General features: G+C 41.2%; 1 protein-coding gene across 7 annotated transcripts in view; it reads right to left on the bottom strand.

The window, feature by feature from the left end:
* Window positions 1–12456, bottom strand: part of LOC117423550 (protein sidekick-2-like) — a 136947-nt gene that overhangs the window by 39856 nt on the left and 84635 nt on the right. For all 7 annotated transcript variants that reach the window (XM_058989809.1, XM_058989810.1, XM_034039529.3 and 4 more), the window contains exons 2-4: window positions 8777–8936; window positions 2310–2416; window positions 1155–1302 (exon numbers count right to left, since the gene is read on the bottom strand). In XM_058989809.1, the coding sequence (XP_058845792.1) occupies window positions 1155–1302; window positions 2310–2416; window positions 8777–8936 (415 nt within the window). The remainder of the gene's footprint in view (window positions 1–1154; window positions 1303–2309; window positions 2417–8776; window positions 8937–12456) is intronic.

Below are 12456 nucleotides of genomic sequence, written 5' to 3'. Positions count from 1 at the left end.
TCGCTGCCCAGCCCCGGCTCACTCACTACCTCCCTCACCAATTAATATTAATGCACTCTAATGGCTGTGATGAGAGCAGTAAAACTGAGTGGGGAGAAAACCATTTGATATGCCCTTTATGGAGCATTAGAGATAGCAGGAGCAGCAGAGGCACAGCGATCAATTAGCAACCTGGGATTCCCTGCCCCTGAGGGACCCTGTGCTATCAGAGCACAGCGCCTGTGTAGCCGCTCCTGCTTCACTCTCCTAGTCTGGACACACTTCACAATGCAGGTGCAGTGACTGAGATTAACTATGTTCAATGTACGGTGTTAACGCTGCTAGCCTCCCAGCCACAGGACAGCATGCTAAACACTGGTAGTGATTACTGTACACCTCTGTTCTCTTTGTGTGCCAGACATTTGAGCCAGATCAGAGATTATCATTTTATTGCTAATTTGGGGCTGGTTGCCCAGCATGCTTCATTTTACACCATGCAATCAATCTACTGTTTGTCCTTCAGTGTTAAAATTTACACAGTGTAAATTCCTGATAAAGAGACAACAGATACAGTATAAGGTTGTTGAAAAAGGCCTTTTTTGTTGCAATGTTCGTCTACTAGACAGATATTAGGATTAATGTTTTAAATTGTAGATGGTTTATTACAAGTAAATACAAATATACAGACAGCATAAATATAAAGATAGTAACTCGATATTGCCATGAATTGTAATGCGTTCAAGTAAAAGGTGGGCCAATATGAATTCAATTGGATGTAATGTCTACATTTTTAATTTATTTATTTATGCATTGTATTTAATGGTGCTTTGAAGGCAAAGGGTGGTCACACCAAATATGGATTTGATTTAGATTTTTCTTCTGTTCACTCACTTTGCATTTAGTTAATTGATAAATATAATCTATTAATATGTCTATTTTTGAAAGCATTCTTACTTTACAGCATTTTTTCACACCTGTCTAAAACTTTTGCACAGTACTGTATATATATATATATATATATATATATATATATATATATATATATATATATATATATATATATAATGTATTTGTTGTATTGTCTTTGAAATGAATAAAAACACACACATACATACATACATACTGATAAACACACGCATAGAGCTCCTCTGATCCTGTAGGTGGACTGCACTTACATGCGGCTGCTGGGCGGTATCTTGCGTCCGTCCCGGAACCAGGTGACCTGCGGTTGGGGGAGGCTTTGTATCCGCGGGGCAGGGATGACCGCACCCTCCCCCTGGGACACGCTCTGAGATCGCTCCCCATCCTCAAAGTTACCCATGTCTGAAACATTTAAAACAAGAGCAGCGGAAACGGTCAACATTCATTCATCACATCACTCCACATTAATACCAGATCTCTAGAAACCATGAGACGTTTAATCAGGAATAAAAAAACAAACTGGCTCCCGGTTTTCAGTACAGTGAAACTTTCTAAATCTGTTAAAAAGAAAGGGAAAAGGAAAAAAAGTCTATTTCTAATTGACTGCTTTTAACTACAGTAATTAAAACACAGACAGAATCATTAATAACTCTCCCTGTTATTGCTAGTCATTAAAGGTTCAGCCTTATTAATTTCTCATTACCTACTTAATTAAGAGCTTTCAATCTGATGGCTGCTCACATTCTTATCCCCCCCCGCCCCCCCCAAATTCAATACCTAGTACAACAGGGACCAGAGAACAAGCCTGCCACACACACATTCCCCTGACAAAGACACCCGTTGCTGGGATTACCAGCCAGGGATATGTAGGTATGATGTGTGACCAGTAGCTTTAAATCTACAGGCATGGGCTTTTTTTATGATTAGCATACACTATTGATTCCAGACTGAATAAAGAAAATGCCTTTTCTCAACAGTAAGGCATCACAATCCACTGCAGTGTCTGAAATCACTTAACCTGCTTTTACTTAGAACCCAGAACTTGGAATTAGAACTTAGAATCACATTTCAACTTTTTGAAGTTATCATGTGGAGAGTACTGTAGCCCCATTATGAGTACCCTATATATATATATATATATATATATATATATATATATATATATATATATATATATATATATATATATATATATATACACACACTGTATGTAGGTGTTAAATATATAGACTCATAGTAAAACCAGGAGTGGATCAAATTGCTACGCAATTGGGGTCTTATTTCAATCCCTGATGTAGATAACTAACACCTATATTTTCCTTGCACTTGTTACTTTGAGAACCCCTATAAAGTATATGCAGTATGCATGACACACACATCTATGATTTGTTATAGACAGCGGTACTCACAAGCCACCTGCACTTCAGTCCTCCTCTGCATGAGGGCGCCCACGCGGTTTCGTACGATGCATCGGTAGAAGCCGGCATGTGCGCGGTCCAGCGAGGGGATCATATACCTGAGAGAGGAGACAGAGAAGGGAGAGGAGAGAGGGGTAGGAGGGGAGAGGGACATTGTGAATCTGAGTATATCAACGGGAAGCTCAGACAACCTTGGGTCTATTGAGCTGATTTGAACAGTAGCAACTCTTAATACCATTCAAATCAATACAAAACCCACTCACTTGCACTGTCTGAGTGACTTGTTCTCAATGACTTAGTGGTGGTGGTATTGAGATCTGATACTAAAGTTCAAGCACATTTGTATTCATCTTACTTTAGCCGTTTTCCCATGCCTTTCCCTTGGTTATTCTGTGCATTTAGCATATTTGACCATGGTTTGCCATATTTGTTTATGTGCTGGATGTTACAGTGTCTTACCTCTTTTATAAGGGATCTTATACATATAAAGACAAGTGATATGTTATGTTGTATTTGTTATCCATTAGTATCCAATGACTTCAGAGATTCAACCATATCTCAAACCTATTCCTTAAAATGTGTTCCCAGCATTGCCCCCAGTGTGGTGTGTTGTTACAAATGCTGTTCTTTAGTACACTCTGCGGATATTAACAAGACTGTGACGCATGAAAAGGAATGGGCTCAAATCTCCCAACTGAAATTCTTTCAAGCACCTTGTCCTACCACTCCAGTATTTGCACTTTAGGTCTTTATAAAACTTGAATGTAATCCTATCAAACATTGTCTGCCAGAAAAATAATTCTACAGCTCTCCCAAAAAATCAGTCTTGTTGTTTCTCAAATACCCCCCTCCCTCTCCGGCTACGACCTTGAAATTCCTGTAGCGAATACAGCAGCAGAAGCAGCTCCAACACTCACAATAAAGCCTGCAGCTCCACTTTTCTCCCCTAGGTGGCAGTCGAAGACACTCTATCACTGTACAGCCACTATAAGTGATTATTTTTAGGGACCGGGTCAAAACTTCTGTGCCTGAAGAAAAAGGTTACCACCGGTTACGAAGATTAAACCCTTTCTTGCAGGAAAAAAGCCCCCATCTTTGTCTTCTTTATTAAAGTGGATGGAGAATGTCAGTTCAATTCTAGTCAACCTAGCTAAAAGAAATAGCTTGGTCTCGCTAAAATCCCTTGCCCTTGGCTACTTTATTGATTATTTAATAAAACGGTTCAGTAATTACTTTGAATGATTCCATAATACATAATGAGTGATTATACATTAATGTATGTTATAGCCTACACTCTGACTTTAATATATTTATCATTGATTTCTTTTAATTTGTATTCATATTATTTGATTCTAATTGTTTGCTTTATAATGCATTTATATATTTGACCATTTTACAAGGTGAATATATTTAACTTCATGTTAAATTATACATGGGGCTGATATACCGTATGTACGGACTGTGTAGTGCCTAGAGAATCATGTTCATTTGTCTTAATCTTTTCACATTTTATTTCATTTTAAAATTTGAAATAACGTCACAGTAAGTGGTAATAATACAAACGTGAATTAGATCATTTTGCATTTAAAAGATATTTTTAGGCACCACATTGTGTGTATATATATATATATATATATATATATATATATATATATATATATATATATATATATATATATATAGAGGAGGGCTTTCAGCTACCCAGGTGTCAATGTCTTGCAACATTAGCTGTCAATCCAGCAGCACCTTCCAGATGCATCAAAGCTCACCAGGTTAAGGCAATTATAGAACATGCAATGAGAACGAAGGGAGAGGGGATTTGAAATAGCTGTCAGAACACTCGGCCCGTGACAAAGTCCATTTGCTTATCTCTGAAGCTGATCGGCGCCGTTCTACATGGTCTTTGTTTCCTGCGTGCTGCAGGAACACTTCATTATCGCTTTCAAGTGCTTATGAGTCAGATGAAGAGAAGGGGCCGTGCTATAGCAACAGAGAATTCTCACACAGGAAGGATCTGACAAAAAAAAAACAAAAAACATGAAAATTGATAGAGGTGTGCTGAAAATACTGACGTGTAAAGTAAACGTTTTTACTTGACATTTCCCTTGCACTTTTCATTATGTTTGCAATCTTCCCGAGTTCTGTTGCACAAATTGCGTTTTATCCATTTCGCCCCCTACAGCTGACTGTGAAGTAGTGCATCAGTGCTGTGGAATGCTTTTGTTTCCTCATTCCAGAAAGACAGCTGGGTTAATGACTATTCAACACTGTCCTCTCTCCTCCTCCCTCCTGTCTTGGATGACAAGGTCACTGATATGAGAATTCACTCAGGCCTGCGGCGCTCCGGTCTCAGGTTCGATCCCAGTTGTTTTAAATAGCTATTGACCTCAGACTGAGAGATCAATAGGGACCAAGGGAGAGAGATACGGGAGGGGGGCTGGTTTGGAGGGTAAGGAAGGAGACGGGATGCTGGTCTCAGGTTCCGTCCAGCTCTTAACATCAGTCTACTGTGACCTTTGGAATGAAGGAATCTAATCAACGGGCAAGCTAGCATGCCACAGCAGCACTGAATTGACCTGAAAGGCGGTTTAGAAGGTAAATGAATGAAACTATTTCAGCCATTAGAGTGGCACTTGCTGAAGAGGTTTATTCTTTCACCCTGTAGACTGAAACTAAAGTGGATCCAGACAGATCGTGGAAGATGCAGAGGGGAGAGAAGAATGAAGTGAACGGGGTGGGGGGGGGGGGGGGGGGCTGAAGGAGATCAGTCCTGGTCGATGGGCGGTCTGGAATTGTGCAGTCTTGTTCCGAGTGGAATTCCCATGATACTGCCATTAACAACCTGATAATGAAGTATCAAATAATATTAGCAGAGGGTTAGCAGGCTACACAGGCAGCCAAGTGTGGTAAATTACTTCTTGTGTGAAGTCGATTAGTGTTAATGGCATAATTAACAGCACCGGAATGTGTGGGCTCTGTGATTTTGCCAGCATGGCTCCAAATTTGCACACTTATACATAGTGACATACGTGTGTACATGTGTACACATTACAAATATTCAATTCCATGAATGGTATTCTCATACAGGGAGATCCACTGTACGTGGACAGTAACTTATTGGAACAAATGTCTATGCCACTTTTGATCAAATTCAAGAGGAAGGCTCCCAAGATATCGCCCTCACCTCAAGCAAAATCACAGTTTGATCACCGACTCTCTAGATGTATCCAAAAATGTATGACATAACTAGAAGGAAGGGGGAAGACGATTTGTCTGCTGCCAGGGATATGCATCTCACATTGATTGGGATATAAATGCTGGCTGGAATGCTGCCTGTCTGTCTGTCTGTCTGTCTGTCTGTCTGTCTGCCAGGCCTGGTCCTCAGTGCTGCCAAGGCAGAGCAAGTCCCTGCTGTTGCTATGGAGATGATAGGCCTGTGTGGTGGCCTCAGCCTGGCACCCACAGCTGCTGTCAGCTGCTGCTCTGCATCCCTGACGTTCGCCTGAATGACTTGATGGGAAGGAATGGTGTTTGTCTGCGGGGAGGGGGTACGATGCTCATGGGATTTTCAGATTCGAGGGGGAAAGGTCCTGGTGGTCATTACTGGATTGCTGGTTTTAGTAATCTATTTACTGTAATGTTCTGAGTCAACTGTTGTCTTGACTCTATTCTATGCTGTAAACCTTTATGTTTCATTTCCAGCCAGTCACCACCCACCCATTTCTTTCCTTCTTTTAGAAAACATGATGTACATTTTGACATACGCAGACACACAGACAGTAGTGATGAGAAGGGCGCCTCTAAGGCCTGCAAATGGATTTTCAGTAAAAACACAAGTCTGTAGACAGGCCTCAGTCTCACTGGGGAGCAGTGGGCTAATTGGTTTGTTGGACCCACAGGTAACAAAACCCTGCTGAGTTTTAGTGAGGGAGAGTAAGAAAACAAACAAAAAAAGTGAATCGCTTGGATTGTCAGTAGTTAAAAACAGAGAGCAGCATATATGTGTCAGGGATGCATCTCAAACACATACGGCTGCTTGAAACTGTGGCAGAATAGCATCCTAGGGCTTTTTTGACAAGCCAGGCCAGCATGCGAATCTCTGTGGCAAGTGTAAGTGAAAGCTCTTCGACTGGATCGAGAAACAACACAGTGTATCCAAGCATGCCGTCAGTATACTGCAAATAGAGCACATTGTTTGAATTATTATAAAGGATATTCTTCACCTTTTCTTACTGACATACTGTTTCCCACCAAGTCCTCTAACCAGTACAGGACACACAGCTTGCCTACCTCTCAGCTCTAACCACTAAGCCACACTGCCTCCCTCCCAGTCCCTTAGCTCTAACCACTAGGCCACACTGCTTCCCTCCCAGTCCCTTATCTCTAACCACTAGGCCACACTGCTTCCCTCCCAGTCCCTCAACTCTAACCACTGCTTCTCTCCCAGTCCCTCATCTCTAACCACTAGGCCACACTGCCTCCCTCCCAGTCCTAATCCCTAGCATGACTAATGGATAAGATAACATCAAGACGCTTAAATTAAAAAAAAATAATAAATTATGTAAGAATTGATAGCAAATCTAGTTTGCAAGTGAGTCCACTGTCATCATTCTGTCGACAACGAAGATTAGTGGATTGTGATAATTTGTACAGAGCCAGCATGAAATTATATCTGCTAATAAAAACAATTGCAAGTACTTAATACCGAGACCACTTTCAAAGTCTGTTATTTGTTTAAGTCAGATCTCAGGCCTGCCTGACAAGAGGTATTAGAGAGCTTCTTATAACTTGTGATTATATATTAAGAGGAATGACCTCAATGAAAATGACCTGGAGTAGTTTTGCTTCCTGCTGTAAGAGTGCAGTGGAATTGAAAAGAACAGTGGAGCAGCATTACAGATAGACAGCAATCTTATACAACTGCTGCTTTACACCGGTCTGAGGCACTAGCAGAGAAATAGCAGGCTAATTCACTAGGCTTTCTTGTCTTTCAACTTTGGAGAACTAGGTTTGAATCTGGAGCTAGTGAAATGAGCTTGATGGTCTCAGTGTAGTCTCCAGACAGTGTCAGGTGGTCTGCAGCCAGTGCTGCTGAGCCACTGGAGGGGGTTTCTCTATTAGACTGAAAGAATTGAATATTTCTTTGTGAATAGACCTTGTTCCTCAGCTCAGCTATCTGAATGAATAGCTCAAGGCGAACTGCATTCTGAACACTTCTGTATAGGAATCTAATGTGTGTCAATGTAACGTCAGCTTATACACGCTCGCCACCTGCCTCATCATTATGAGAGTGGCTCCTTGTGCGTTCTGCAAGCAATAGAGGCAGGCAGGGAGGTTGTATAAATGTATTAAAAGTCGCGATTTAAGTGCTTGCAAATTAATGTTAATAATTGAAGATGCTGACACCGAAGTTTTAGGAACTGTGTCGGTAATGGGGTGTGAAGTTGGATTTCTGAGTCTGTACAGGGCTGGATAAACACATATGAAAACCTGCCATAACACTGTTAATAGGGCTACCATGGGCAGCCAGGACAGCACTGATTCCATGTGAAAACGTTTAAATTGATATGGAGTGATGCATCACCATTCCTCTAAAAGGAAGTCTCGAACAAGGAAGCACCTGCCAAATGTCTACTAAGATCTAAGATTTATAACTGAAACCGAGAGATGCTGCTGTTCTATATGTAACGTGCAGTGTTGTGTGATACACCACCGGTACGGATTCTGTCCCCTGTCGGTGAGATGAGATGAGGTTAAAAGCTCTAAAACCATGAATGCATTGTGCTTTAGATGTTTGCTTGAAGAGCACGGGATCACCAGTTCTGCCCAGCCTTGTTACATATATTACAAAATATATACATTATCCAGTCATATATGCAGGACAGCCCAGCTGCATTACAGAGTGCAGGTGTTTATTGTCCAATCCCTGCAGGTTCTAATGGAGACAAGGCTTTTAATTGAGACCCCAGGGTTGGGACACTACAGCGCAACGCTATAGCCTTTCAATCAAAAACAATGAATGAAACCGTTAGGCACAGTGCTCCAGGGCAGATCCTTCGGTTGACACATTTTAATACCAATGCAAGATAAAGCCATTTCATGCAACATTAGCAGGGAGATTAAATCTTCCCCCTTTGAGTTAAACAGCCTTATCTGAGCTCTCAAGTTTAGCAATTGATCTCAGATAACACACGTCAGTACGATTTAGTCAGGAGCAAATAGTACAAAAATCAAATCAAAAACAAACATTAGCCTTATTTCAAACATCCAACAGCATATACCGGCTGATGGTGGAATGGAAAGCAGACCTCTGGCAGAGACAGACCAGAGAGGCCGATTGAGGAGGTAGTTTTCTTGCTTATATAAATATATACTGCAGTGTGTAAAATGTAAGGTGACGCGATAGTAATGCATGAGTGACAGTGTTCTAGCTTTGCTAATAGGACCCCTCCGTGCACCTGTACTCCAGGGAGAAGCGGGTGATCTCTGTGTTGTTGTGGATCCACTTGAACTCCAGCGGCCAGCTGCCCTCCGCCATGCAGGTGAGGACCAGCCTGTTTCTCTCCAAGTGCAGCTGAGCGCGCACAGGCTCCGTCTTGAAATAGGGAGGCACGTCATCTGGAAGAGAGAAGAGAGGGGCGCGGGTTAGAGAAAACAACAACGGCAATGAGGACTTAATAATACCCCTGATTCTTGTGGGGTAACGAATGCCAGCTTCTTAAAACAATAGATCACTCACAATTTGCTCTGCAGAAAGCCCCATTTTAATGTCAGGTAATTTTCACCTCAAAAACAGCTGCACTAAAAAGGCTGGAACCCCAGTCTGCCACGGCACGCAGTATCGTGCACTGGTTGTGTTCCCAAATGCTCCGTCCACTTTCATGTAATTCTCTCTAATTACATCTCAACACTGCTATAAAAATGGCTGGAAGCAATGGGCCCTGCAGTACATTTACCGGTACGCGCCAAAAAATGTACGCTGCAATTACCAGCTGAAGAAGCATTTTCTATTACTAATTCACCTATTCAATTCCATGGAAAATACCTCCAGTAAAGCAGTCTATTCTTAAACACATACTATGCAGTCAATTACATCTTTTTATTAAATCATGTCTTCATCAGCCAGGTATAAATACTAACCTTTCGGTTTGCTTAAATTATTAAACTCTGTCTCGTTTTAAAGGTTTCTTCCCTCCGGCTCTGTATTGAGAGCGAAACACTCCATTGTCAGCTCTCCAACAGGGTCATTAACCTGTACCTGAGCAATGAGCTCCAGTATAAACACTCCATTCTCAGCTCTCCAGCACTGCCCCCCTGCACCTCAATAATGAGCACTAGTCTAAGCACTCCAATATTGTCGTTACCCTGCAATAGCCCCCTTTCAGCTCTCCAGCACTGCCGACCTTAAAAATGAGCACTAAAACACTCTTTCAGATCCCACTTGTGACCTAAGCCAGATTTGAACCCACAGAAGCGAAAGCTTAGTGAGTGTATTAACCCACTCAGTCACCCAGCAACCACAGCATGATGTGCAGTCGCCCCCCAGAGACCAATTGAATTCTCTACGCCTAAATACTCTGCCAATGGGCAAGGCTGAGCGCAGAAGCCTGGGAGCAATGTGCTTGAAGGAATTCCATTTATATTTCATACGGGAGTCTTGGTGCCCCGAGGGCAACACACACACAGAATCCTGGGAAGCTGTTCTCTAAATGGTTAGTGCTGAGAAACGGCAACTTGGAGGGTCAGTTCAGGGATACTGTCCCAATACTTTCTGGAGGGCGTTGGATATATTTAATAATTATTCATTAAGGATGTAGTATAAAATAGAGCGTTTTTAGTTTTAGCAATGACTGTTCTTCTTCATGAACTATTTCTAGTGATTGATGAGTATCCTGTTCCTGATTTTCCTTGGATATAGAGCTGTTTGCTGTTTTTGAATTCTCTATATTACAACCTTATATATAATACTGGTATTTTCAGATATCATTGTGAAAAGAGACACATCATGTTAAGTGCAGCAAAGGTTTCTTGCTGCATTGTAGGGTCCTATCCACAGAGCTTTGTGAATGTCTTTTTAAAGTCTGCTCTGATGGATTTAATAAAGTTAATAACTGATCGAGACTGCTGTGAAAACCAAGAACTGTTTTGCGCAAAAACAGATAAACTTAATAACTTACAATAACTCGTGATGTCATGCACATGTCAGCATACAGTACATTATAATAGTGAGTGATGAATTCCATGGTATACTGTCTTCTAACACCCCCTATAAAGGTTTACCATAGTAACAGCACAGCAAAGTATAATAAAGCATAGGTATGGCTCTTTGTTTCCTTTAGTTTTTAATCCCGTAACTTGATTGAGATTATGATTCTGTTTCATTGATAATGTAAAAAAAAAAAAGGCAGCTCCTTATTTTTAATTCAAACCGAACGCCAACAGCGAGTGAAGTTAAACTGATTTCATTAAATCGTAATTAAGAGGAAACTAATATTTGCAAAACAGGTTATAACATTTTTGCAACGAGTCATTAAGGTTTTAAATCCGGAAAAAACTATTTAACTGAACTCGCATTTTTGTGTTCGGTTTAAATAAAAAATAAGGAGCTGCCTTTTTTTTTAAAAACACTATCAATGTAACAGAATCATCGCCTCATTCAAGTTACGGGAGAAAAAACAAAAGTGATCTGGTTCCACAATCCACGCTTTTCCAAGAGTTTAATTAAGAAACAGAGTCGGTTCAGTATAACTTTAAAGGGACATCACATGACCAAAAATAAAAACTGAAAACAAAGCCCCTAGGCATAGGCAAGCATGGTAAAGCCCAGAGAGGTTTTGGTAAAGCATATTAAAATCAAACCATGATAAACTATGGTAAATGCACAGAATTCCTGTGCACATTTACCATGGGCAACTTTCTCTCTCTCTCTATGGGAAATGTGAAGGGGGTGGCAAATGTAACAGGCCCAGGCAGACAGGCACATCTAGAAGTAAAATAAATATTACGAGTTAAAGAGATCAAGACTAAACAAAAACAACTCGGGAGAGAAATCCGGTACAGCAAACAAACACAGAGAGGGAGAAAGAGGGACGAGAGCGGGGGTCCTGTGGTTAATGATCTAGAAACAAAGAGCTGTCTGTGTAGCGGGAATCAAGAGTGATTGCCCCCCTCTCTGTGGAGTGCTTTCGGGTTAGTGTCACTGCTGAAGGAGTGAGGGCTCTGTACAGCCCAGTACACACACAGCCATCCTCCTGAAACAAATGGCTTGTCCTGCCACCCGGACTGCTCCTACATATATATTTTCATTGAAAGCTTTCTAAATATCCACAGGCTCAACTCGCCCACAGGCCCTGTGCCAGTCCCTCCTGGCATAAATACTAAACACAGACGCTGTCTTTGCTGTAGCTATCAATGAGCTCAAACTGTAAGACCTATCTTTATGAAGAGCCTACTTAGAGCAAACTTACTGCCAGCCTGACCTTTAACATGTTGAGCGTCTTTGAAAAATGAGCCATCCTGATTTGAGTCTTGTGTGTTTAATCTTTCCAGTGCCTGTGTACACGCTGTGGTACGATCACATTTCAAAGTCGCTTTGTTCTGTTTCAGCCTTTCAGTCAAAATTTTGAAATGAACAGAAAACCTTTAAGTATACAGAAAAGGGATGAAAGATCCATTCTGCTCATCTAAATCAGGGGGGTCCAATCACAGTCCTGGAGGGCCATTCCACTCCAGGTTTAACAGGTACAATTATACAATGAACTACTTCAGGATCTGGATGGTGGTTTAATTAGTTTAATTAAACAATTTAGAACAGGGTTGGAACAAAGACCAGGGGTGGAAGAGCCAACTTTGGCCAGCCCTGATCTAAACTGAATATAACCATGCTTCATCATCCCCTTGGGGCTAAAATAATCAGCTTGGGGAAAAATACCAGCAGGTCTATTCCAGTTAAAGGACGGCAGTGTTGACCCTTTGTTTAATTTCATCCAGCGTACTGAACAATCCAGGAAGCCAGAAATACATTTCAGCACACGTTTTAAAAAGTGTTCATAGCAAGATGTGTTTTTTTTTTTTTTACTTAAGAATTCACCCTCTCTGTAATTGCACTATTTAGACACAGGGTTGCACTGTGTGCCAT

The sequence above is a fragment of the Acipenser ruthenus genome, chromosome 17, assembly GCF_902713425.1.
Source record: "Acipenser ruthenus chromosome 17, fAciRut3.2 maternal haplotype, whole genome shotgun sequence".
NCBI classification, from domain to species: domain Eukaryota; kingdom Metazoa; phylum Chordata; class Actinopteri; order Acipenseriformes; family Acipenseridae; genus Acipenser; species Acipenser ruthenus.
Note: the sequence above shows the minus strand (reverse complement) of the source record. Positions and strands in the feature narration are given on the sequence as shown.